Source organism: Pseudophryne corroboree, chromosome 8 (assembly GCF_028390025.1).
Source record: "Pseudophryne corroboree isolate aPseCor3 chromosome 8, aPseCor3.hap2, whole genome shotgun sequence".
Lineage (NCBI taxonomy): Eukaryota > Metazoa > Chordata > Amphibia > Anura > Myobatrachidae > Pseudophryne > Pseudophryne corroboree.
The window spans coordinates 314,522,802-314,549,518 of record NC_086451.1 but is presented as its reverse complement, the minus strand read 5'-3'; the positions used below and the strand labels follow the sequence as shown (position 1 = coordinate 314,549,518).

Sequence of the window (26,717 nt, the reverse complement as noted above, 5' to 3'; positions counted from 1 at the left end):
GCTGCTTTTTAGCACAGCCGAGTGAACGGGTACCGACTGCGCATGCACTGGCGCCATAGTGCGCCGGCGCATGCCAGATGGCCGAAGGACGTTGCTGGGCTGCGATTACCTCTGCCTGATTGACAGGCAGAGGAGGTCGCTGGGAGGGAGGGGTAAGAACGGCGGCATTTGGCCGCAGTTTCGTGAGTGCAGTCCAGCCAACGCAGGCATGGACAGACGTGTGGGGAGTGGCCTGCAGTGGCTATGTGACATCATACGCAGCCTCTGCGGGCCGGGGAGCGGCAAGTAGCAAATCCCCCCGCATGTCAGTGTGAATAATCGTAGCTGTGCTAAATTTAGCACAGCTATGATCATCTCAGAATGAGGACCATGGTCTCAAAAGTGAAAAACGGTAATAAAAAGTATCTGATATCAAGACCTTTGCTAAAAACTCATTAAAATCTTATAGAGGAGGAAAATTAGAATTTGTGGGTTTGGGTATAGGATCATCAGTAACAAATATATTCCGGGGGAGTTTCCAGTGTTTCCATTTCAATTAACTATGAGCTTGTAGAGTTGATAGTTAATTTGACTGCCAGCGAAAGGGCTGGTAAAAACTGGGATAGTACCTGAAGCAGGAGATTTTTAGTAGGTACCGCGCATTTGGTACTGGTCTATACCTTTGTACCCAAATCTGAAGGGTGTTGAGCACCACAGTGGTGCTGGAGCGGAAGGGTGGTCTGATCCATTTTAGGATTCATGAAGATCTTGGAGAGGACATTGAGTTATCAAGGCACACTTAATGTCAACCCACAGTTTAGATTTGGAGGAGAGAAATCAGTTGGTCAGTTGAGAGAGATTATATGCCATTTGATAAAAGGAGAGGTCAGGGAGCAGAAGACCCTACATGTCTTAGATAAAGTCTTATGTCTGTAAGCCATGGGTGGTGAGGGGGATGTTTCTTCCAAATATACAGTACATCAACATAGTTTTTTAACCCGTAGTCATTGTGGTGAAAAGTTGTTACACGGATGTTGAGGTTATAACCCAGGTATTTTTTATGCCTGATTTTGAAATTTTGAGTATTAATCTAGAAGATTATTAGTGTATGTGGAATAATGAACTATTTAATGAGGTATTTTGATAAAATAAAAAGTCATGTAGTCTTAAGAAAATCAACAAAGTTGACAACTTCTGTGTCATTGCTAATATCTCAACAAAAAATAAACTTTTCATCTAAAATTTTAATTTTTCATTAACTTAAGTATAAGAGCTTTGAAATTTTAAACAATACAAAAACAAAATCAGTCTTAAAACTAATCAGTTTTCGCCCAGCTTATCACTACAATTGCTACAATATGAAATCAGGTGTTCTGGGCATATGAATTTGTAACACGCTTGGCATGTATGAGTGTATGTTTGGATCCATTTTGATAGAAAATCGAAAATTATATCAAAAGAGTGAATAAAACATCACATACACTGTACTAAAATAGATCAAAATTGTTACACTGACTGAGGTTTGGTCATAATAACCTTTTTGAAGTCTAGTTCTATGCGCTATTTCCAGCTGACTGAGTGGTAGCAGGAAATGGGTAAAATAGGGGACTTAATTCTAACTACTGAGAGGATTAGCAACATTGCATAACTAAGTAAAAGGATGCATGTCATTTAAAACGCCCCAGGTCATTATGACCCAACCTCAATGACATTTGGTTAAGCTTCTCTAGATTCCATCGTGGAAAATAAAAAGATGGTGCTAAATAGGAAAAGCATAATTTTAAAAGCTGCCAGTCTGCCCAGTCAGGATACTGCGTAACCAGGAGTTTGTAAGACTTATAACCTAGGCTATCAAGGGAGGAATATTGACCTCAAAAATATTTTTGTAGAGGCTGGGATCTGAATGCCAGTATATTTATATGGGTGCAGGGTGTACGGAGTGGGCCCTCTGGACCCAGGGCCTCGTGTGCACTGCACAATTTTCACCACTATAGATATGCCAATGATAAGTACTATAAGTAGCCTTTTGCAATATTTTGAATATCTTCAAACACCTCAAAGACCAGGGGTTTCCAAACTCAGTCCTCAAGGATCCCCACAGTTCATGTTTTCCAGGTCTTACAGAAACACAAGTGAAATGTGTCAGCGAGTAAGGAATACACTTGTGCATCTGCTAGGTGACCTGGAAAACACTAACTGTTGGGGGTCCTTAAGGATCAAGTTTGGGAACCACTGGCAAAGAGAAACAGGGCTTGATCAGTATTGGAGTCATTGAGAGTAACCAAAGTAACCACTCTACTATTCAGGGATCCAACCAAAGTGGGGTATCTACAATTCTTATCCTCTAGCTCAGGGCTTGGACAGATCTCTATGCTCGGATGCATATGGTGAGTTTTTGCATACAGTGCATACTCAGATGAGAATTAATGCATTTTTGTTTATGTCCGTCATCTTCTGAGTCTTACAGAAATTGATTGGTTGGTCTTTCCCTGATAATAGGTATTTTTGGACAGCATCAATGCAATCACACTGAACTGCCTATCTTGTGGGAGTTTCATGGGCATGTTGTGAATGTGCATCTAAAACTCTGTGATTTGGAGTCATGTGTATGGGTTAGGGATGCCTGTTTCTGACAGATCTCTTGCACCTAGCATGGGGCTAGTGCAATAGCCAATATTAATAATGACTGTTGTGGCAGTTAGCATAAAATGATTAGGCGGCACTGGTTTCCACTTGCAGATGCTCAAACTTCCTATGAAATACTGCATTAGAATAAAGTAGTATACCTGGCTCCAAGGCTGCTCACAACTACAGTCCCTTAGTGTGAAGGGTAACAGTGGTTAAAGCCCTAAATAAAATGATCACTCTATAATGCTTAAAAGGGACGTTTGCTATGGGGAACCTTTGGCACTCCAGCTGTTGTTAAACTACACATCCCGACATGCCCTGCTACAGTTTTAGCATGGCCAAATAGAAAACTGTGGCAGTGCATGCTGGGATGTGTAGTTCAACAACAGCCGGAGTGCCAAAGGTTCCCCATCACTGCTATATATCATGTGGAATATCTGTTGTCTTTCAAAATAGGGGGTATAAGAAGCAAAAAACATCTCTTGAATGGTGACAACATTTGCTTTATGAGCATGAAAGGTGGTTAGGGCCAGTCCCCTTTTGTTTGGAGAGTAAGCTCTTTCACATTTAAGCAAGAGAACTTAACCATTGATAATATTTAGACGGTGATGTATTTGAACCCAAGCAACAAGACATGTAGCTATAGTCACAACAATGAAATGAGAGAATACAGTATGTAAATGTGTCTTCAGATGCTTTCAATATGCTTGTTGTCCTTAACCTACCCAGGTAGATCCACTTTGTTATCTACTACCTATATACATGTACACAGGCTATATATACCTACTTGTAAAAAATGAATCAATTTCATAAGTTTTTACTGTAATGTTAGTAAATGCAACTATCGGGTGTGGTTCATTGGGTCGACCCTAACTAGGTCGACGGTCATTAGGTCAACCACTATTGGTCGACAGTGATTAGGTCAACACCTGAAATAGGTCGACACTGTCATCAGGTGGACGTGGAAGAGGTCGACATGTGTTTTTTTAAAACAAAATGTTGTAGTTTTCTTCGTAAAGTGACCAGGAACCCCAATTAGTGTACCGTATCCCCTCTTCGGGCAAGGTTGCTATTCCGAAAAAGTAAAAAAAAAATGAAAAAATTGTAAAAAAACTCATGATGACCTTTTCATGTGTCGACCTTCGCCAAGTCGACCTGCTGACCATATTGACCTGCTGACCATGTCAACCTAGAGCATGCCGACCAATAGTGATTGACCTAATGACTGTCAGCCTAAGTGTGGTCGACCTAAAGACCGGATACCGCAACAATCAGCCTTATTGTAAAAAAAAGTTTTATTTATATATATATATATATATATATATATACACACACACATACATATACTGTATATTTATCAATCCATTAACAGGCACTCTCCTTTAACTTTTTAGTATAGACAAATTTGAATAAGTACAGGTTGAGTATCCCTTATCCAAAATGCTTGGGACCAGAGGTACTTTGGATATCGGATTTTTCCGTATTTTGGAATAATTGCATACCATAATGAGATATCATGGTGATGGGGCCTAAATCTAAGCACAGAATGCATTTATGTTTCATATACACCTTATACACACAGCCTGAAGGTCATTTTAGCCAATATTTTTTATAACTTTGTACATTAAACAAAGTGTGTGTACATTCACACAATTCATTTATGTTTCATATACACCTTATACACACAGCCTGAAGGTCATTTAATACAATATTTTTAATAACTTTGTGTATTAAACAAAGTTTGTGTACATTGAGTCATCAAAAAACAAAGGTTTCACTATCTCACTCTCACTCAAAAAAGTCCGTATTTCGGAATATTCCGTATTTCGGAATATTTGGATATGGGATACTCAACCTGTATATGCTTACAAACACATGAAATCCGCAACGTTACAGTCATATCCAGACCTTTTTCAAGCAGATAAACAGCAACTTTATGTAAAGCTTAGCAAATGCAGACCATAGTTCAAACGGGCATTGCAGTATATATATATATATATATATATATATATATTGCTTTATTACTGTGCTTTCAGTAATATTTAGTTACAGAATGTGAGGCTAATGAGCAAATAAGGAGTGAAACTGCATACTGTAACCTGTAAGCTTAGCCAAGTCATTAGTTCAATATGCTCCTAAGTGACTGTTCTGTGCCTGTAGGTCTCAAATGCTAGTGTTGACAGTATTACAGTGTCCCTGAACGGAATGTTTCCAGTAGATTATATAGATGTTACGTGTTTCATTACATGGCTCATACGGACAAGAGCTGACCTACATACACCAAAAGAAGGTCAAAACTGTTGAAGAGACTCATTAAATCCCATTAGTTGAATGGAATATGTTCTTCATGCACTCTGCTGTAGCACACTGAAAGGAGATCTCTTAAACCTGTGACCCAGTGCAGGCTAAATTACAGTTCTTCTATATTGGCAATGTTAAAGAGATTATTAGATCTGAATTTTACCCACCACCTTAGTAATATGTGATTGTGTTGAAATATTGGTGAAAAGCAAGTGCTACTTATACCTTCTGAGTGAACAGGTCAGACTTAGGCAACCTGCCTTACTGAGACTTGTAGTTCAACAGAAAATGAAAATCTGAAATTGCTAACCCTGGATTAAGGTAATGTAGTCTATGTTTTAACAAACAATTGTACTGCAAATCAATATATTTATTTACATTTTGTTTATGCATTCAAAATACTAAAATGTCTACTAATTTCTTTTAAAGCAGTTTGAAAGCAGTGACATGCCAAGTGACAGCAAAAAACAGCGTCTGGATGATATCCTTGTCCCATGTCTACTCCTCCCTCCATGCATATCCCCTATCCCTAATATTAGGGCCACCAGCACTAAAGAGTGAGTACTTTTTAACTTTTTTTAACCAGTTATCATCACTGTATATTGATAAATTGCTCAATTTGCTTTTTCTTTAGGTATCAGCTATTGCATATATTTTAGCTGCATTTTATTATTTTGTTATGTAAATTGGAAATGTATAATATGTAAATAATACGATAGCTAAAATGAAAACTGACCACAGGGATTATTGCTCTGTTCCTGACTTTTAATTGCCTACAGCACAGGTTCTCAAACTCGGTCCTCAGGACCGCACACAGTGCATGTTTTGCAGGTCTCCTCACAGAATCACAAGTGAAATAATTAGCTCCACCTGTGGACCTCTTAAAATGTGTCAGTAAGTAATTAATACACCTGTGCACCTGCTGAGTTACCTGCAAAACATGCACTGTGTGGGGTCCTGAGGACTGAGTTTGAGAACCTATGGCCTACAGGAAAAGATCAAATTTTGGTTGAAATTGTCATTTATACAAACACACCATGGATAGATGTGATCAATCCCCAGCTGAAATCTCTTAAGGCCCATATAGACGGGTTGATGCAGGAGAGATGTGTGCTGAGCGAACCGCTCAGCACACATATCTCCCGCCGCTCAGCACAGCGCGATGTGTGCTGAGCATGCGGGGGTAGACAGGGGGGCACTCACTTCACCCAGCGGGTGAAGTGAGCGACCCGCTAGATTGGCCTGCATGCAGGCCAGTCTAGCAGCAGTGATAGCGATGTGCGGGGCTGCGCATCGCTATCGCTGTAGGGGGTACACACGGAGCGATCATGCTGAAATTCTAAGCAATCTAGTCAGATTGCTTAGAATATCGCTCAGTGAGTACCCCCCTTTACAGACAATTAAGTAACAAAGATTATATGTGTCATTTGATTCGGTTGACTGTGGGTTAGCAAATATTTATTTTGTCTTCTTATTGCCCAGTGTAAGATTATTCATTTGACAGTATAACAGCTGCTGTGGCTACAACTCCTCTAAAGCATCAAATGATAGATATTAAACAGCTGTGCTGAAGAGACACCTAACCTTTGGGATTCACCTTCAGAGACATAAAATCTAACAGTGACTTTCAATACATAAACAGTACACCTAATAATGACTATGTCACTTTATTTATTTCACACCACACGATGGCTTTGTCTCTGTGTCAATGCAATTTGCATGTAATAATCTCTTACTCTATGAAAATTGCACATGGTAAGTATAACAAAGAGGGACAATTACAAGGAGTGTCAACAAGACTTACATTCCATAAATAAAACGTAGGATCTTCTGATATATTATATAGTGCTATACAACATTTATTACAGCAAATCAGAAGCAAACAATGCACGTGCACATTTAGTGAAGCCAAAAGTCCAGTCGCAATCCAGTCTTATCTTTGCCAGATACAGTGGGACAGATTTGGTGGAGTTCCGCCCTGTGCCACAAAGTACCTACAGTATTACAGATGCATGTTGCTGCCTTTTTTTTTTGGGGGGGGGGCAGGGATCTCCAGCGGTGGATGGAGATTTCCTGGCCTCTGTGATGGATGGCTAGTCCGGCTCCACAGTGATACGGTGCGGTTGGATCATTACTGAAGCAGAAGGCATCTGCTTGTAATGGACACCTCCTGCTGCATCTCACATTCGGAACAGGCCCAGTAAGACAAGTGGAGGGAGTCGCAGGTAAGGGAAGAAGTATCAGCTTCAGTTCAGATTCGGCTAACTGTGAATAGGCCATAGTGATGCAACTTTTTAAAAAATTGTAGATAAATTAGACTTAGTCTGAATAAGGCCCTATCTATCTGGCTGTTAGGATGTCATGCTTTTTACACATTTTTTTTAAATAAAACTACTGTAGCTTGTGGAAATCAAAGCATGGGAAAGATTTATGGTGTCACATTAGCAGTAAAGGTCTCAGACTGTTTAGGATAAAAATTTCGTAACTGTTACACATATAAAATATAATAGATAAATTACATACAGATACTCCCATAAAAATCTCATTGCCATGTATAAATCTTGTCTGTTCCTTGCCTCTCATGCATAAATCCATTGAAGGCAAGTTGGCTTCCGCCACTATATTAACTGTTTGTCGTTGTATTTCAATTAGCAAAAACATGTTGGCAAATTAAGTCATTAAACATGTTTAATTATTCCAATAAATTTATTCACAATTGGTTATTATTGCAATTAAAAACCCATTTTTAGAGTAGTTACAGCCCAAAGCTAGCTAACAATCAGCTCAACAATATGTAACAATTAATGTCTGCTAATGATGCCTTCTCTTTCATAAAAAGGTTTGTCGTTTATAAATCTCTTGAAGTGATTAGATTCATTTTTCTGTGAAGTACCAAGTGCCCATGACTATACCACAATACATGAGATATGTTCACCTTCATTTATTGCTTGCTCTTAATAAAGATTGTCTCTCTACACAGATGTCTACTATAAAATGTAATTATTTGGTTTAAAAGAGTTATAATGAAAATGGGAGGGGGCGGGTGACTATTTTTTAGCTATGGCAAAGTAATGCAGATGGAATACAGGGGCAGATGTTTTAAGCCTGGAGATATGATAAAGCAGTGATAAGTTGAAGGTGATATTGCAGCAGCCAATCATTACGGGTTTGAAAAATGACAGTTAGGAGCTGATTGGCTGGTGCCAGTCACCTTCCACTTATCACTTCTTTGTCACTGCTTTATCACTTCTCCAGGATTAATACATCTGCCCCAATGTTTGTTGCAGATATTGGTACACCACGGTTAAAACTCCACTCATAAATGGTAGAACCTGATATTGGTCTTATCATTTCAGTATGTTTACTACTGACATTTACTTAGTGTCATTTCACACTAGGTTTTGATCTAGTAAGTTGTGGTACCAGCATAATCTGTTTAATTTGCCAAAAGTAGTTTTATAATAATTGTGTTGAATTACCAAGTTTAAGTGGAGGTTTACCAAACATCGTTACATTTATTGTAATCAATGTTTGCTTCCAGTGCCCTTTGATTAAAAAGAATTTTAAATTTGTAATGATAAAATGTACACCTTTAGTAAATTAATAATTCAACTTTCTATGGTCAATATTTAGCAAAAACTGGTCTTAAAGCTTTAGGTGGGGGTATTCAATTAGAAGACAATAAACATTTTTCTTGATTTTTTTCCCCCTATGTTTATCCAGAGAAATCTGTGAGTTTTCAGGAGGAACAGCCCCATTGGGGGCTGTTTTCGGGGATTTGTTTCTCCTGCCTGTGGCACGACAAACATAATCTCTGATAAGACGCAGCTACTGCCGGCTCTTCAGAAATAATTGAATAGTCAGAGAAAGGCATGGGGGAATCAATAAACCATGGAAAAACATTGTGGCTAATTGAATTCCCCCCTAATATTTCTTTTAACTGCATATGGATTTTTGGGGGGCTGTTTATCAAAGATCTCTCGGCAGAACAGCAGCTCTGATAATACCCTGTCCCAGTGAAGATCTAGTCACTGTTGTTATCATTTTACTGCCCTTTTTTACATAAGGCCACTGGCCACACATGCACAGTATAATATTTAATAAATGTCTGCAATAGAGGTAGTACGCTCTTAGAGAAGATCACAAGAGGCAACAGTTTTAGGAGTTTGATAAATAGGGTCAATAACATGAAGAATGTTTTTTTTTTTTTAGCCTAATACAAGAGATATCTCTGAAATAGTGGTGATCTCACTGTCTGCCTGAAGATTCTAGTCATCTCCCTGAGACTTGGTATGGGTAGGCATAACACTGAGATAATATCATCACTCTGTGTATGCGTCCTTTTTAATCACAAAAAAAATGTTTTGGCCATAGTACTCAGCTGGCTGCAATAAGCTATGCTCCATCTGCAGCAGACTTTCAATCATTTACAGGAATCATACACTTTTTATTATTATTATTATCCTTTATTTATATGGCGACACAAGGGTTCCGCAGCGCCCAATTACAGAATACATAAACAAATAATCAAACAGGAAAACAGCAACTTACAGTTGATGACAGTATAGGACAAGTACAGGGTAAATAAACATAGTTACATCAGCAGATGACACTGGAATAAGTATCAGGTGCCAGAAGACTGATGGATTTGGTGCAGTTGAAGATTATTAAAGTAAGACAAAGGATAAGCACATGAGGGAAGAGGGCCCTGCTCGTGAGACCTTACAATCTAAAGGGGAGGGGTAGACAGACAGGGGTGACACAGATGGGGTACATAGAGAGCGTAGAACATTAACTTCTGTTAATGTTACAAATGTGCTTTTATCGAGTGAGCCGAAATAATGTCCAGACTTTTATTTGAAAAATATTTTAACAAATGACCACCTAAGCAGAGTTTTCAATGACAGCTGATTGCATATTGATGCAAAACCAGAATACATTTAATGTAATCATATTTTTCTTCTTTAGAGCAAAAAAGACAACGAAGAAAAGAGAAGAAAAAGTCTTTCCTCCTTTGTTGTCGCCTTTGGGGGATGAGCCAATCCGTAGGCGACACTCCAGTGATAACAGCTCCTTCAGTCAGGACGGCAGCACTAAGACTGTGCATGTTTCCGTAACTTCCACAAGACACAAAAAGAACAGCAGCACAATAACAAACACTAAAGTAAATAAATACAACTTCCATTTTTCAAGATGTGGGGTCAATCCAGTTAGGTGCAAGTTGCAGGATGCGAGGTGCGAGTTGTCGTTTTCTCTGCAAATTTACATTTTGCAATCCAACTAGAAACTTGCATTGAACCAGGCAGAGTAAACTCACATCTTTCCAGTCGCACCTCACTGAGTGGCAGATGTATTAACCTGGAGAAGGCATAAGGAAGTGATAAACCAGTGATATGTGCAAGGTGATAAAAGCAGCAGCCAATCACCTCCATTATGTAAATTAACAGTTAGGATCTGATTGGCTTGTGCCTTTATCACCTTGCACATATCACTGATTTATCACTACCTTATGCCTCCTCCAGGTTAATACATCTGCCCCTGAGGGCGAGGGATGGAAGGGAAAACACAGTGCAGAACCTCTTAGACCTCCAATGACTAATTAGACAATTATAAGTTTCCAATTAGCTTACTTAGTCCAATAATTACACGTCATTTTTGGGGTTTAAAAAGAACCTCAAATTACCCCAAAATCTACTTTGTACTACTTTATGCACCCCAAATTTAATTAGAGGAATTTGTTTATGAAAAAAATGCTTTTTATGTATTTGTAAAAAAAATTTAACGTTACCTTAAAGTACCCCAAAAGCATATTTTTCCTACTTTTTGTTAATTTTTTATTTTTTTGTAAACTAAGAAAGTTTGCTTCTCAGAATTTTTATCTTTTTTTTTAATTCACATATCAGCCATTTAACTGTTTAAAATCAGCAAAAAATATTAAAATCACCAGAATAAGTACTTTACCTATGACTACTAACAGCCTTCTGTATGAGTCTGCAAACAGAATTGAAATTTTTGGGGACGGTCACCCCACTTTTTTTATGCACTTCTCTCTTTCTATGGCTGACAATTCTCAAACCCCTGCTGCGAGTACCACAAATAAGCATATTTAATTGGATTGGAGAATTCTCAGGAGCGCACATTCCTGTGAATGTCTGTGAGTTTCATGAAACAACTCCTGCCTAATAGTATTGACCCCTATGTCTGTGAGAGTCATTTCTGATGAAGTGACACAGTGAAGCCCCATTTTGTGTCTTACTGGCAGCATGTCACACATAAATAAGTGTGTTTAATAAGACAGACTTCACAGAATTTGAAGAAAAAAAAATTCATTTAACGAGGGGTAAAACTGTGCATAAGCCTAACTTATTTTTAACCTTGTCATGATGCAGGATGACCCATGTGACCTGATGCTAACACAAATGCAATGGCTCTAAATGGCTTGTGTAATTGGCATTGCCCCAGTCCCTGTTAAATAATCCTCGTTGCATCCAAAATGTGCAAACTGACAGTACAGTAGCATAAAAGTAACAGAGAACATAATGCTATATAACACATTATCTCTGCTAACCATTTGGTGTCAGCATTATGCACGCTTTGTTTGCCTTTGGAATTCATCTGATTACCATATTTATTGTTGCTCGCCCATAAAGAGATAATGTTGCATCAATTCATTGCTGTGACTGAATGGACAGAAGATTTGTGTAAAAACATATTTACCTTATATCAGTGGGTGTAATTATGATACACGTCAGCATACTGTATCCCATTATGGCTATAGTTGCATGATTTAACACCATCCTGCAGTGCAACATAAATAATGTCACATCCAGGAACATACTTTCATCTGTTTAGTCACAGTAGTGCCAAGAGAATTGCTTACTGTATACAACAGGAGGACGAGTCGCTCACCCACCTGTGCTGAATTGCTGTCACAGTTCTTTTCCATTTAATAAATGTAAGCTTTTAAGGGGTTTCTGTCTTAAGAAGCAGAAAAGTCCATGTAAGATATACAGCCCTTTCAGATAATTAAGAAAATATTATTTAAAGGTCAGAGAATTGTTGACTTGAAAATACACATCATACTCATTGTCTTTACAGGAAGAAGACAACAGCATGCCACCAAGTAGTGGTCTGGAGATCATTCAGCATCATGTAGAGCCTGATTTATGGTCCTCGTTACCTGCAATAACAAATGGGAACAATGATTCTCGAAGATCAAAAATAACATTTGACGAAATGTAGGTTCATTTATATTGTGATGAAACTGTACTTTTAAAACTGCTTAGCTCTATATGAGTGATGGTATCCGGTCTTTAGATCAACAGCACTTAGGTCGACACTCATTAGGTTGACCACTATTGGTCGACATGCATTATGTCTACATGGTCTATAGGTCGACAGGGTCACTAGGTCGACATGTGCAAGGTCAACATGGGAAAAGGTCGACATGAGTTTTTAAAAAAAATGTTTCTTTTTTTTACTTTTTCATACCTTATGATCCACGTGGACTACGATTGGGAATGGTAACGTGTGCCGAGCGCATGCTTGCCTGAAGCATGGCGAGCGAAGCGAGCTATGGGGGTCATTCTGATTTGATCGCTAGCTGCATTTGTTTGCAGCGCAGTGATCTGGCTAAAAAACGCCATTTCTGCGCATGCGTATGCAGCGCAATGCGCATGCGCAACGTACGGGTACAACAAACGATGGATTTTTACACAGGGTCTAGCGATGTATTTCAGTCGCACTGGTTGCCGCAGAGTGATTGACATGAAGTGGGCGTTTCCGGGTGGCAACTGACCATTTTCAGGGAGTGTTTGGAAAAACGCATGCGTGCCAGGGAAAACGCAGGCGTGGCTGGGCGAACGCATTCGTTCACACTTCTGCTAAGCTAAAATACACTCCCAGTGGGCGGCGGCATAGCATTTGCACAGTTGCTAAAAACTGCTAGCGAGCGATCAACTCAGAATGACCCCCTATGCAAGGGGACATGGTGCACTAAAAAAAACCTATGTCGATCTTTTCCCATGTTGACCTAATGACCATGCTGACCTATTTCAGGTGTTGACCTAGTCACTGTCGACCACTAGTGGTTGACCTAGTGCTGTCGACCTAGTTGCTGTCAACCCAATGATCCACAGCTATGAGTGACAAAACTGGATTTAGCAATTAAGCACCAATGTGCTAAAATCAAGGTGGGTAGTTAAATATAAGGTATAATATAAGAGTACATGTAAAATTAACAGATTTTACTATTGATTATCCGGCTAAGATTAAAATGATTGAACTACCCTTTTCTTTAGCTGGCCACAGGCATTTCCACATGCGTTTAATTTTAATATGACCCTCATTGTGGAACATTTATAAATAAAGTACATATGTGTGCCTACAGTGGCAATTGGGCAGATATTTGGCAATCTGCGGACATGTAAACACTGCGTACTGGCTTATTAGTCATTCAGGCTTTTATGTATTGTTAGTAAAATAAATCTTGTTTATAAATATGTTTCATATTTTTAAAATACATTTTCAGGTTACATAATGCTGATTATTACATGCAGGAAGCTAAAAGGTTGAAGCACAAAGCAGACGCTTTGGTAAGTTGATATTTGCTCATTCTTATCTCATTTTCTGTTTTACATAACTGAAACAGAATATCTAGCAAGCAATTTTCAGGTCACAAACTTACTAAACTGAATGATAAGGTTATTTTGGTGTTTTATTTTTACATGTTATTGAATACATTATAAATATAAATATAGATCAAATATATAGATGTCAGAGGAAAATAGTTAATGATGACGTGTATACAGGTTGAGTCTCCCCTTATCCAAAATGCTTGGGACCAGAGGTATTTGGATATGGGATTTTTCCGTATTTTGGAATAATTGCATACCATAATGAGATATCATGGTGATGGGACCAAAAATCTAAGCACAAAATGCATTTATGTTACATATACACCTTATACACACAGCCTGAAGGTAATTTTAGCCAATATTTTTTATAACTTTGTGCATTAAACAAAGTGTGTCTACATTCACACAATTAATTTATGTTTAATATACACCTTATACACACAGCCTGAAGGTCATTTAATACAATATTTTTAATAACTTTGTGTATTAAACAAAGTTTGTGTACATTGAGCCATCAAAAAACAAAGGTTTCACTATTTCACTCTCACTCAAAAAAGTCCGTATTTCGGAATATTCCGTATTTCGGAATATTTGGATATGGGATACTCAACCTGTATAAGAATGTACAGTAGTTTGTTAGTAGGTCAGTTAAGCAATACTGTTTTATAGATATTTCTTAGATGTTATGGTGTGTTGGGGGAATCATCTGAGAGATTGTTTTTCTGGTACAATATGGAATCCACTAGAACTTGTTTTCCTTTGTTTAAGAATTTAGCAATTTCCATGTTTGGGCATTAAGTTTTAGAATATGTCACACAGAACTACAGGCAATCTAAAATAGATCCAGCCATTTAGCACTCTGATTTTTACTGACATTACTGGAAACTGTTAGTGCATAAAGAAGACACACAGGCCAACAGCATACATTTTCCTATAGAGAAGTGAAATATTGTATATACAGGTTGAGTATCCCATATCCAAATATTCCGAAATACGGAATATTCCGAAATACGGACTTTTTTGAGTGAGAGTGAGATAGTGAAACCTTTGTTTTTTGATGGCTCAATGTACGCAAACTTTGTTTAATACACACAGTTATTAAAAAATATTGTATTAAATGACCTTCAGGCTGTGTGTATAAGGTGTATATGAAACATAAATGAATTGCGTGAATGTACACACACTTTGTTTAATGCACAAAGTTATAAAAAATATTGGCTAAAATGACCTTAAGGCTGTGTGTATAAGGTGTATATGTAACATAAATGCATTCTGTGCTTAGATTTAGGTCCCATTGCCATGATATCTCATTATGGTATGCAATTATTCCAAAATACGGAAAAATCCGATATCCAAAATACCTCTGGTCCCAAGCATTTTGGATAAGGGAGACTCAAGCTGTACCTGTATTTGCCCCGCTCTGCATTTGACTGCAGATTTTTACACATTTTCCCATGGAAATTTGGCCTTAGGTGTTCCACATCCTACGTCAACCTGGGTACACTGCAGGATGTATTGACTGTCATAGTCTCAGCTTTATTTGTACTATATAGAGCACAGGGTATGTTGTGCGGAGTTCAACAGTTAAAATGTTGACACTCACAATGGGGACTCTGGGAGGTCAAACCCTGCATGCCATCATATTAGTAAGGCAATTTACATCATTTTACTGTGTTGGTTTTACAACTTCAAACATGATCATTTCTCATGTAGGCATGCCAGATTTGACCTCAAAGTTTCCCACTGCAAGTGTAGAAATTATAACTGTCAAACTCTCATACCTGACCTGTAATCATAGAAATGTAAATTTACCAGATACTGTGCAGAATAGAAAAGCAAAAGTGAACTAGAATATTATATCACTGGAACTATGTACCTTTACTGTATTTAACTAATTGTTATGAATGTCTATCATGACCTTGAGCATACAGAAACCACTTCACCCATAACAGTCCCATTCCTGGAAATGGCGGCTGCCAGGATTTCAACTCTAAGTAGTTTAAGCTAAAGATTACAGACACATATATGTAAAGGGAACAGGACACATCAGAGATTACTAAAACTATACAGAAAACAGCGTATTAGATCTTCAGTATAGTGGGGCCAATCTTAATTGAAGAGTGTGCTCGCTAGTTTTCTAAATAGCACTAATAAATGTTTTGCTGTACAAGTATCACAAATAATACAAGTCCTTTTTACAACAGAGAATTGATGAGAAGTAACAGATTTTTGAATGTATAGATAAATGTCTTATAGAGAAATACTACACAGCTATTTCCAATAGCACAACTATATTACGCAGTTAAGATATGAATTGATGCATAGTAACACATTACCTGCATACATAAATAAATGTCTTGCAGAGAAATACTGCACTGTTCTTTCCAATAGCACAAGTATAGTATATGCTATAGTAGATATTTCGAAATGGCTAATGGATTTCATGAAAATCACCAGTAATTTGCACAGCAGCAAGCTATTGAGTAGATCTTCAGAATACTCCATATTAATTGCACTATGATGAAATGTCACACAGTTCTTTTTATTAGGCACAAATCATTAGCACTGTAGTAAGATACTTAGCAGATCTTGCACAGAGTCCAGAATCAATTTACCATAGAGATTATCAGGAAACAGGCTTTCCAAATGATTCAGGCAGATAATCTTCCCTGCGCATCTCAATGCAGGGATCCACGTATGCATCAGGACAAGACAGGATCAGACTGATTACAACCCACAACAAAGTGTCCAAAGAGCATTCCTATATGGGCTGAATATCCAATAATCACCAGTAAAAGAACCAAGCAAGATTCTAGCTCCAGCTGCAGGAGTCAGAATGAAGCCCAGCACAATCAGACCTAGTCTGCACAGTTAACTGATTACCAAGAGACTGATACTAACCTGACCATGATCTACTAAGCTGTGCCCCCCAGGCCCCTGCACTTTTAGTGTTACAGGGCCACCCACTGCATACAGTTTAATGAGCTGTCTGCAGGAGGCCAGGATGGGCAGCTCTCTTTCTCTCTGAGCTCTACGGTTCAGTCTCACAGCAGCAGCAGTGCAAATGCAACAAGAGTAGCTTGGCTGTGCGCCACTGCAGGGCAAAATAGAGCTTTTTTTGAACAGCAGTTTTACTCCAAAATAAAGACGATAATTTTGCTGTTGCTGCCGAGGGGGCGGGTAGTTGAGTTGCCATGGTGTGGACATTGAATGTGCTGAGTTATGGGGGAGAGTACTTTAGGGTGGAGATTGAGAAGGGAGGGGGAGTGCTAGAGGGGACCATTGAAGGGGCTGCATCAGGGGGGGCGAGTACTTTAGGGTAGACATTGCAGGGGAAGTGTGCTGGAAGGGGACTTTGTAGGAGCTTAGGAGAGTGTTGTTATATGCTTTTGATAGTGGGAAGCACTTTGAGGTTGACACTGAAGAGACTGGAGGTGCTGTAAGGTGGACAGTGAAGGAGAGGGGGGAACTGTGACATTGAAGGGAGTGAGGATTTCTTTGAGGTGGACCGTAAAGGGAGTACTGTTGTGAGGCAGTAAGTTTTGAGAGGGGGGTCGGTGTGTGCTGTTGAGGGTAGTGTGTGAGTTGTGACAAGGCCATTGAAGGAGGTGGTCAGTGAAAGAGGAATCAGCGCTGTCAGAGGGGGTCAGTGAGTGCACTGAGGTAGACAGTAAGTGCTGTTAGGGGGCAAGTGAGGGGGGTCAGTGTGTGTTAAGGGAGACAATAAGTGAGATGTGAAGGGGTGAGTAGGTTCTGTTAAAGGGCAATAAATATGATGTGAGAGGGTCAATGAGTGCTGTGATGTCAGTGTGAATGGTGATGACATCAGTGTTATATGTACGGAACTGGTAGAGAGAGAGATATGGAGTAGGTAATGACGAAAAGGGGACATCAGCCTCCCGACGGTCAGAATCCCAACAGTACAGTAAGTACCAGGCTTAGGTTTAGGGTTAGGCACTAGGAGGATTGTTAGCGTTGGGAGTGGTGTTAGGGTTAGGCTGCGGGAGGGACGGTGAGGGTTAGGCTGTGGTTGGGGTGGTATAGGGATACAATTAAAATATTCACCGGAATACATCAGGATTCTGAATATCTGAGTGCTGCTGTTGGCATTCTGACTGTCAAAATTCAAACTGCTGGGATTGCAATACCATCCCAAGAGATAGCTATGCAGTGGGCAATCAGGGATATTTGCAGGTAGAACTAAATGAGACAGCAAGAAGATATGTATGAAAGGCTGGTAGAAAAGCCAGGCCCACATGACTGCCTTTTCCCCCCAGGTTGAAAGTTGCAAGTCAGCCACTGCTTGTCATTAATGGTTAACTGATTAATGACAGTTGTCTTGAAAGTAAAAAGTAACAGTTATCTAATGCAATTCTGTCCAATGTGCAGCCATGATTTTCAGCTGCTTACACTGGTAGAATATGGTACCTCAGTATTCCCAATATTTCTACCCACCTCTACTCTTTATGCAAGGAAAAATTGACACAAACAGAACAATAGTAGGTCATTTAAAATACTGCAATTAATTGAACAATATAAAGATATTATATTATTAAATATTAAATATTCATCTCCAATTCTCTTTCTTGCTTCTATCCTTCCCTTATCCCTCAGTTAATATCTTGCTTTTGTACTCTCACCTCCTACTTTCACCAGTCAGTCAGATATTACGCTACACAAGCTGATTAATTGTTCAAGTTCAAGTTTTAGATAGAAGAGTAGATCAGAGAAAGATACCAAAAATGGGCCCCTGTTCAAATTTGCTTGCCTAGAGAAATAATGTTGAATAAACTTGAGTTGGCTTTCTGTATTATAACACTATATTTATGAAATATTTCAGCTAGAAAAGTTTGGCAAAGCTGTGAATTATGCTAACGCTGCCCTGTCTTTCATCGAATGTGGGAATGCTATGGAGCGAGATCCATTAGAAGCGAAATCTCCATACACCATGTACTCCGAGACTGTGGAACTCATCAGGTTAATGTCTATTTTGTGATCATTTTCCTAATCTCATTTCAGTCATAATTAGAACCTGCTAAGTTTTTTAAAGAAAATAATTTCAGCATAATGATTTGTTCAAGGCATCTTCATCTCTGAAGTCAGCGTAATTACTTCTTGCCATTTTATTAATGTGATGGAAAATGTGTAATTGATGGACAGTGCTTTTATAAATTAGCCCCTTTAGAGGTTATAATGTGACTGTTATAATTTGCAATATTCATAAAATTAAAATTGAGATGTAGTGGGTGGCTATAAAGTACAATAATTATAATATTTGGCAGAGAGATCTGCCTTTAAAGGGTGCAATATTAGATAGCAAATTATGTTCAAGAGGTTTTTGATCATTTTTTTTCCTATGGAGAAAAATTGTTCTTTTCTTCTATTTCCTTTGTCTATGAGGTCGAGGAGAAGAAAAGTGAACTTTAATCAACAAAGTTAAAGTGAATTACAGCTCTTTTCTGTTTTACAGACATTAGGCAGCTCACTTCATTTGAAGCAGCAATTGATTCATTTAGTGGATTTAACCTCCTTTCTCATGAAAGTAAAATAATTATGTTTTATTATTGTCAAGGGCTGTCAACGACCAAAAATGGAGGTTGAATGCTAATCTCTGATGAGTGTAAAGTCTTTGTCACAACCTTTTTTTTTTTATAAGCAGAACATGGGGCAAATTATTGTTTAATGCATCAGCACTAGTGGTATTGATATAGTGCTACTGGTACTTATCAGTGGAAGAATGTTTTTATTTGGGTATCACTGACCTTGCCTCATTTGGGACAGATGTCAGTAATACGTAGGTATCAGGAATGTGATTATGTTTGTTCTTAAGGCGGCATCACACACCTGTGTTGCCAAACAATTCTAATATCTTGTTAGCATCGCAGTAAAGAATGGGCGATTTGTTTTATATACATTTGATCATCTGCAGATATATTCATCATTTTTGAAGAGGAGCTTAAGAAGCAATTGTTCTCCCACTGGAACTTATCTTCAGCACCTTAACCATTGTCCCATTTATGAAAATGTTCCACTGATTACTTTCTATAGTACAGGTCCTCAAACGCGGTCCGCAGGACCCCAAACAGTTCACTTCTCCTGGAGACCGAGTTTGAGTACCACTGATCTAGAGAATTAAACTAAGGCCCATTGGGGTCTATTTATGAAATAGTGATGATAAAAAATATGCCTATTGCCACCATTTATCTGGTACAGTTAAATCATTCTTTAGGATCTCACTACTAAGTTGATACAAAAGAATAATTCTTGTTCATAGAGTGTCCCGTTGTTACAGTTTGTAAAGCTTTGGTATATGGGGCAAACCAGTCATCTACATTGTGCCTAGTAGGTAACAGTGTATCTTATTTGAGTGGATAGTAATATTGTCTATGAAAATGGCTGGTTGGATTAAGCTTCACTGTTTGCAGCATCCCCCTAATGTTACTACTGGGAATAACATTGTTATTGCTACAGATAACTCTGCCATTGGTAAGTTCTACATGGCTAAGCCTTTTCAACAATTCGTTCTTTAATATGTATTATATCAGATAATGATAGCAGAACATTAAACACAACATTTTAATGACCAGGTGCATTACATTTTTTAACAAAAAGTTGAAATATTTTATTGTTAACGCTTGAAAATTGTAGTTCTAGTAAAGGAGCCCTCTTGAAGCAGTCATTTGTAAAAGACCCAAAACCTTATTCATAGTTTATAGTCCGATTTATTCATAGACTGCTTTATTTGCAACTGTGCATGCACAATTTGTTTTTAAATCCCCTGGGATGCATGCGTTGCACAGATGTGATCAGGACCAAAGGTATCAGAATGGTGGCTAATTAAGTGATGGGCATCCCTGGGCAGTGACTGGGAGGCGGATACTTGTCTGATCAGCGGGTGTACTGTGGGAGTGCTGTAGTCGTGTCAATGCAAGTGGCTGCATTCACAGTGGCACAATGGCAAGCATAGGAGGCCAAGCTCAGACAGGGAAATTGAACCTGCCATAGGACTGATTGCATATCAGGACTGACCAATCAGTAATACACTGTGTACGGGCACTAAAAGTGGGTGCCTCAGTACTTGCACATTGGGCCACAAGAATGTACACAAAGTACGGAGTATGTGTGCCATTTGCATAAACTCGTAGAAGGGTGACCACCAATAAATTCCTTTGTTCATTTTTGCCTGCGATTCAGAATCAGTCCCTTAGACAACTGGGCTATGAAATAAAGTCAGGCTAGGCATCATAAAACCTTGCTATTTTATCAAATGCTTGAGTAAGTTTACAGTAACAGTTTGACATATCATGCCACATTTGCAGAGATTGGCATACATAACAATCATTATCATTATAATAATTAGAATAAGTTAGCATTCATTGTAACTTGGAAATCATGCTGTAGCATCTAAGAAGATCTATCATTTTTGCCATATGCCTTTATACCTTTTGTCACTTATTATTCTACATTTATTTGCAACTAAAAGACTTTGTTATTAATGATGATTGGAGTATCTGGAGTAACATTTTCTTTCTTCAAGTGTAATTAAAAGGCCAAATTTAAAGTTTCAGCTCTACATGTATGTGCCGGCAAGCAAGAACACATGTAGTATGTGCATTGTTGCAGTGACTGACTTGGAAAATCAAACAAGTAAACATGATCAGAATTCACTTATTGTTGTAAGAGGCAAACATTTGATAAATGTAGTGGCAAAACAGCTCAGTTGATGTTGCTCTTACAAGAGGTGTTTCTATCATGGGTGCAACGTGTGTGGTGCACATGGGCCTCTGGGTCCTGCAGGGCCCACACCACACACATATTGTATTTATACCTTTCCGGAGTCCCATGACAGGGTGCTGCAGCTGCACCAGCCGCGGCAAAAAAAAAATCATTCCCAAAATAGCCAATTAGTCTCCGGACCATGACAGGCGCCATGTTTCCGGAGACCCGCGCATACGCAGAAGACTGTGCCGGAGTCTACAGCTCTGTGGAGAGTAGGGGGCCCACCCGGAGTTTGCACACGGGCCCCCTCCTCTCTTAAAATACCCCTGGCTCTTACTATTGTATTTAGTTTAGGACTACTTTGGGCAATCATCTAATTTGAAAAAGGGTATATCCCTTTTTAAAACATGAAATATCTAGGATGCAAGAGGACTGATCTGTAATGTATTTTAGGTTCTCTGCTATAAAGGCAAATAACAAACATTTGAGTGTAAATACCTACAGTATTTTGTCCCTTTATGACAGTGACTCTGCTTTCAGAAGCCCAGGAGCCAGTTAAGTATTATACATCTGTAAATGTAATAGTCATTGGCTTCTGTGCAAAGTTTTTACCATAAACAAGTCAGCAGTGCGCTATATTGTTGTAATGTTAAAATGTGCCATTGCTGGAATGTGTACAAACAAAATAACTGTGATTGTTTGTCACCTTTTATTTGAAGCACAATGGTAAGTAGTACTCATGGACAGTGGCTTACTGCTAGATGATATATCTTTAGAAGGAACATCTTGACATCTAATCAGTCATATCACATCAGGGGTCCCGGGGGTTGTAACTAAGAACTGGTCCATGCTCTTGGGGAATTTTATTGCCTGTTCATCCCTGCTGTCTCTGCTTGAGACAACTTGAAACTGCATTTGTAAATGCAGTGAGAAATGCAAGAGTTTGTTTTTATTCTATTGGAAGCAAAAAAAATTGTGTGAAAAAAATTAAACAGCATACAATACAGTATGAGCTGAGTTACACATCATCAAGGTATGTTGAGGGTATGTGGTTAGCATACCGCTCGTCGGGATCCCGGCTGTCACAATACCAATGCTGGGATCCCGACTTTGGCACCATACCACCGCCCATATACAGGCGAGGTAGGTGGTTCCCCCTCTATGGGTGTCCACAACACCCATAGAGGGAGAATAGAACATTGAAGTTGTCACTGAAAAAATTCAGGAAGGGGGAAGACAGACTGATGGTCCCTCTACTAATTAGTATACCCCCCCCCCCCACAGCATAGCTGGGCATTAAAAGCATTGGATGAGCAACATTTTGCCACTTATTCAGTGTTTTAGATACTGTACATCTAACCGTTGTCACCCCAGGCAGCTGTCTAGGTTTGCCTAATGGTAGTGCCAGCCCTAGCTATAATAAAGAACACAAGCTTTGGTGGCTTCAGTTGATGGGACCACTGTCTATGCTTTAAAATCCCCATGTGAAATTTACTTAATTCACGCTTGCATTGTGCATTGAGGCTCTTACAAGTGTTTGCTATAGGAGTAAAGTGTGGGTTTACAAAGTGGAGGTGTTGCCTGCAACAACCAATTAGATTCTGGCTATCATTTATCTGGTACATTCTTGAAAATGATAGCTAGAGTTTGAATGGTTGCTATGGGCAAACTCCCTTTTTGTAAACTCGAACTTTAGTAAATTAACTTTAGCTTTTACAAATGTTCTTCCTTATTTCATATTTAACTGTATTATATGGTAATGATAAGTGTAACAATAAACAAAAAAAATTGCACTGAGCTTTCTGTGTCAAATTTGTTAGAGTTTAAACTAAAGCTCTTCAGCTTGGCCTTGATTTGTAGTGTCAATAATCTTGCCAATTCCCCACATTTGGCTGGGTAATGTAGTGAAGTCATAGCCTTGAAAAATGTGTTATTCTTCAGATTATGCTTTCATCCAATCACATTTGTTTATTTTCATTGACCTTACATACAGTTCTGGGTAAATGCAATTGCATCCAGTGCACAGACCTGAGCTTATAAATTGCCATATCCATAGGCCAGAAAATAAACAAATCTGTCCAGACATATGAGATCTCCAGATGTAGACTTCTTTATTACAAGCAGTGTCTTACTGGCACTTGGTGCACATATTAAACATTACTTTTTAGTTCTTTTATATATTTTTGCCTATTGATAAAATATTTTCTGCAGGTATGATGCAACAGTTTTCATCACAGTGTACATGAATCTAGTATGAAAGGGATCCTGAAATCCATTCATTACTGTGCGTTGGTATAAGAGATTAAATAAATATGGGCCACAAGATGCTCATGTGATTTTTAGAGTCAATGAAAAATATAATCTATACAAAAATAGCACCCCCTTTCTATTCAGTTCAGCAACACAAACTCCAAATTGCAGGTAAATTAGTAAAATTTGGCATAGTTTTAAATTCCACCAAATTACATCACCTTTTTCTTAGAAATTATATTAAATGATCGTATTGTATTTTTTCAGCCTTAAAGTCAAGAGCAGCTTCTACACGAATTGTCCCTGCTTCTGTCATAGTAATTGTTATATAATGGTTGAATCTATAGGACCTCTGATTTGGGACCTTATTTGTCTAAGTTTATTCCTTTAAACCTCTAGCAGAAAACTTGCTTTTATATTAATGAGTGGCACAAATTGAAACATCCTTTTGTCTGATGTTATGTCTTGTAAATTTCTACAGATCGGTATGCAGAAGATTGAATAAATGCTGTTTGACTTAGTGAAACAGAATTGCCAATAACACTGAGGCTTTAAACATGCAATTTGTATCAGGAGATTCAGGACATCCATAAGCTAAGCTCAGTAAATGTTCCCGTTCTGTCTTACTCTTTTAAATTAGGCTGTCTGGATATCTTAAAATCTCCTTATGCAAGACTGAGCCCTATTACTTATTTCAAAACAAGTGCCTGTGAAATCACATTAGGCTTGGAAACCAGTGATCAGATGTGATGAATTGATTTCCAAGGCACTAAGTGCATAGCGTGAAGTGTGCTTGGTTAGCCAAATGAATTGAACGGTGCACTAAAACATACGGTTACTCCAATTAATAAGTGATGTGAAGTTGCCAATATTCCAGAAGATGGCAATTTAACAATATAAAAAGTTAAAGGACAAATATATGTTTTTAAATAAATAAAACTATAGCTATAGATTCAGTGTGTGAAACTACTATACTGTTCACAAATTGAGTTTTATATTTGTGATGGCTGCAGTCCCATAACAACTACCCCTAGATGCTTCTGGGGGCACAAGTACCACAGGTTGCGAAACCCTACATCCCTAATACCATACCTCCCAACTGTCCGGATTTTCGTGTAACAGTCTCTTTTTTTGGGACTGTCCCGCTATCCCACCCGCAAGCTGCATTCTCCTGCGGTGGGGGTTGGGGCCTCCTGTCACAGTGGGGAATAGACGCTGTGCTCACAGAGCACTGGGCATGCCCCCTCAGTGATGAAAACGGGGGCATGGCTCAAGATGGCGTTCATGCCTGTGACGCCACGCCCTCTTTTTAATAGGACATGCCCCCTTTTTGAGTTTGGTGCAGCTTTGCCGCGCAAAAGTCCCTATTCCCGTATCTTCAATGTTGGGAGGTATGCCTAACACTGAGGGAGCATTTATACATATACCTGGAATTATCAAACTATTCTAATTAAACACATACTGTACAAGTTCAAATATATTGAATGTCACGTATTAAAAGAATATCATTTGTATAGTTATTTTCATAAAGCTGCACAACCAGGACCATTAAGAATTAACTGATACAACTATTATTAAACAATGAACTGCAGGCCATGTGGGCTGACGTGGCGATACCATGTTGTAAATCTCATGACTGATCAGTAGGAAGCTGCTGAAGGGGGCATGACCACAACATGTTGGGGGGAATGGCTGTGCCTCTTTGGCAGGTCCGGGCTCTCTGTCAGCCCCATGCCCTGGTAATTTGTATCTGCCCAATCATTGTAGCCTTCCTGTGCACAACACTCCTAGCTACAGCATTAAGTCCTGGATCTGTTTTACAGCACTGGTCTAATATGGAGGGGGGAGAGGGTGTGAGTGAGATGACCAATAAGAAGCCACAATGAAATTAAGGAAAATCTGGAAGTACTGGAACATTGCTATAGATGGCGATAGTGATAGTGATAAGGTCCATGTTACCAGCAATAGGGACCCAGCAACAGCCTTTCTGGCTTCAACAAAGCATTCAGGCGTTGTCAAGTCCCTGTCAGCGGCGCCAGTCCCCACTGGCAGCATCAGTCCTCGCCGCTGGAACTCTCTGGAGAGGTAAGTAATATTATTAAATTCCAATGGCATATTCATTAGTATTACTGTGAAACTAAATTAAATATGCTGCTGGTAAATTGGTAATAAGCATCTTTATTAGTTGGGGTGCCAAGTTAATTAGTTGAAAAAAATAAGTTAATTTATTCAGAAACTTGAAACACATACGCCACAGTTTTTAAAAATGAAACAGAAAAATGTTGCAGATTGCAGGAAATGTATGAAATGAAAAACTCTAACAAGTATTTATTTGATATTAAATATTACCAAAAAAAAAAAAAAAGAAAATGTTGGATTATAGCAAAAAAAGAATTAGATAAAAAAATATGATATTCAGTACATTGCACCTTGACCCTGTAGAGAGTTTCATGTTACAGTACTTCATCTCACATCAAACGATTTGACTGCAGGCCCTTGTCACATAGTAAGAAATAGCTTATTGGCTGCTGTAGAAATAAAACAATTGCAGAATAACCTACAGAATAAATCACAATTTAAAGGAAAAACCCTACAAATGAAGCAGACCCTGTGCACATTTTTCCATGTGCTTTGATTAGCAAGCTTGCCAAAGAAAACATATTGGCCTCATTCCGAGTTGATCGCTCGCTAGCTGCTTTTAGCAGCATTGCACACACTAGGCCGCCGCCCTCTGGGAGTGTATCTTAGCTTAGCAGAATTGTGAACGAAAGATTAGCAGAATTGTGAACGAAAGATTAGCAAAACTGCTACTAAATAATTCTTTGCAGTTTCTGAGTAGCTCCAGACCTACTCACAGATTGTGATCAGCTCAGTCCGTTTAGTTCCTGGTTTGATGTCACAAACACGCCCTGCGTTTGGCCAGCCAGTCCCCTGTTTCTCCAGACACTCCTGGGTTTTTCCCTGACACGCCTGCGTTTTTTAGCACACTCCCGGGAAACGCTCAGTTACCTCCCAGAAACGCCCCTTTCCTGTCAATCATTTACCGATCAGCAGAGCGACTGAAAAGTGTCACACGAACAACAGCAAATCTACTAAGTTTTATGTTAAATAACTTAGCGCATGCACTCTGCGTACAATGCGCATGCGCATTTAGCAACAAATCGCAGCATAGCGAAAATTGGCAACGAGCGAACAACTCGGAAT

General features: G+C 38.8%; 1 protein-coding gene across 6 annotated transcripts in view; it reads left to right on the top strand.

Moving 5' to 3' along the window:
- The window catches only part of AFF2 (ALF transcription elongation factor 2), a 741,379-nt gene that overhangs the window by 656,832 nt on the left and 57,830 nt on the right, over positions 1-26,717 (top strand). For 5 of the 6 annotated variants that reach the window (XM_063937401.1, XM_063937398.1, XM_063937399.1 and 2 more), the window contains 5 exons: positions 5,338-5,465; positions 9,877-10,072; positions 12,007-12,146; positions 13,439-13,502; positions 18,385-18,521. In XM_063937401.1, coding sequence (XP_063793471.1) covers positions 5,338-5,465; positions 9,877-10,072; positions 12,007-12,146; positions 13,439-13,502; positions 18,385-18,521 — 665 coding nt within the window. The remainder of the gene's footprint in view (positions 1-5,337; positions 5,466-9,876; positions 10,073-12,006; positions 12,147-13,438; positions 13,503-18,384; positions 18,522-26,717) is intronic. The other variant, XM_063937397.1, reaches the window with a different exon arrangement.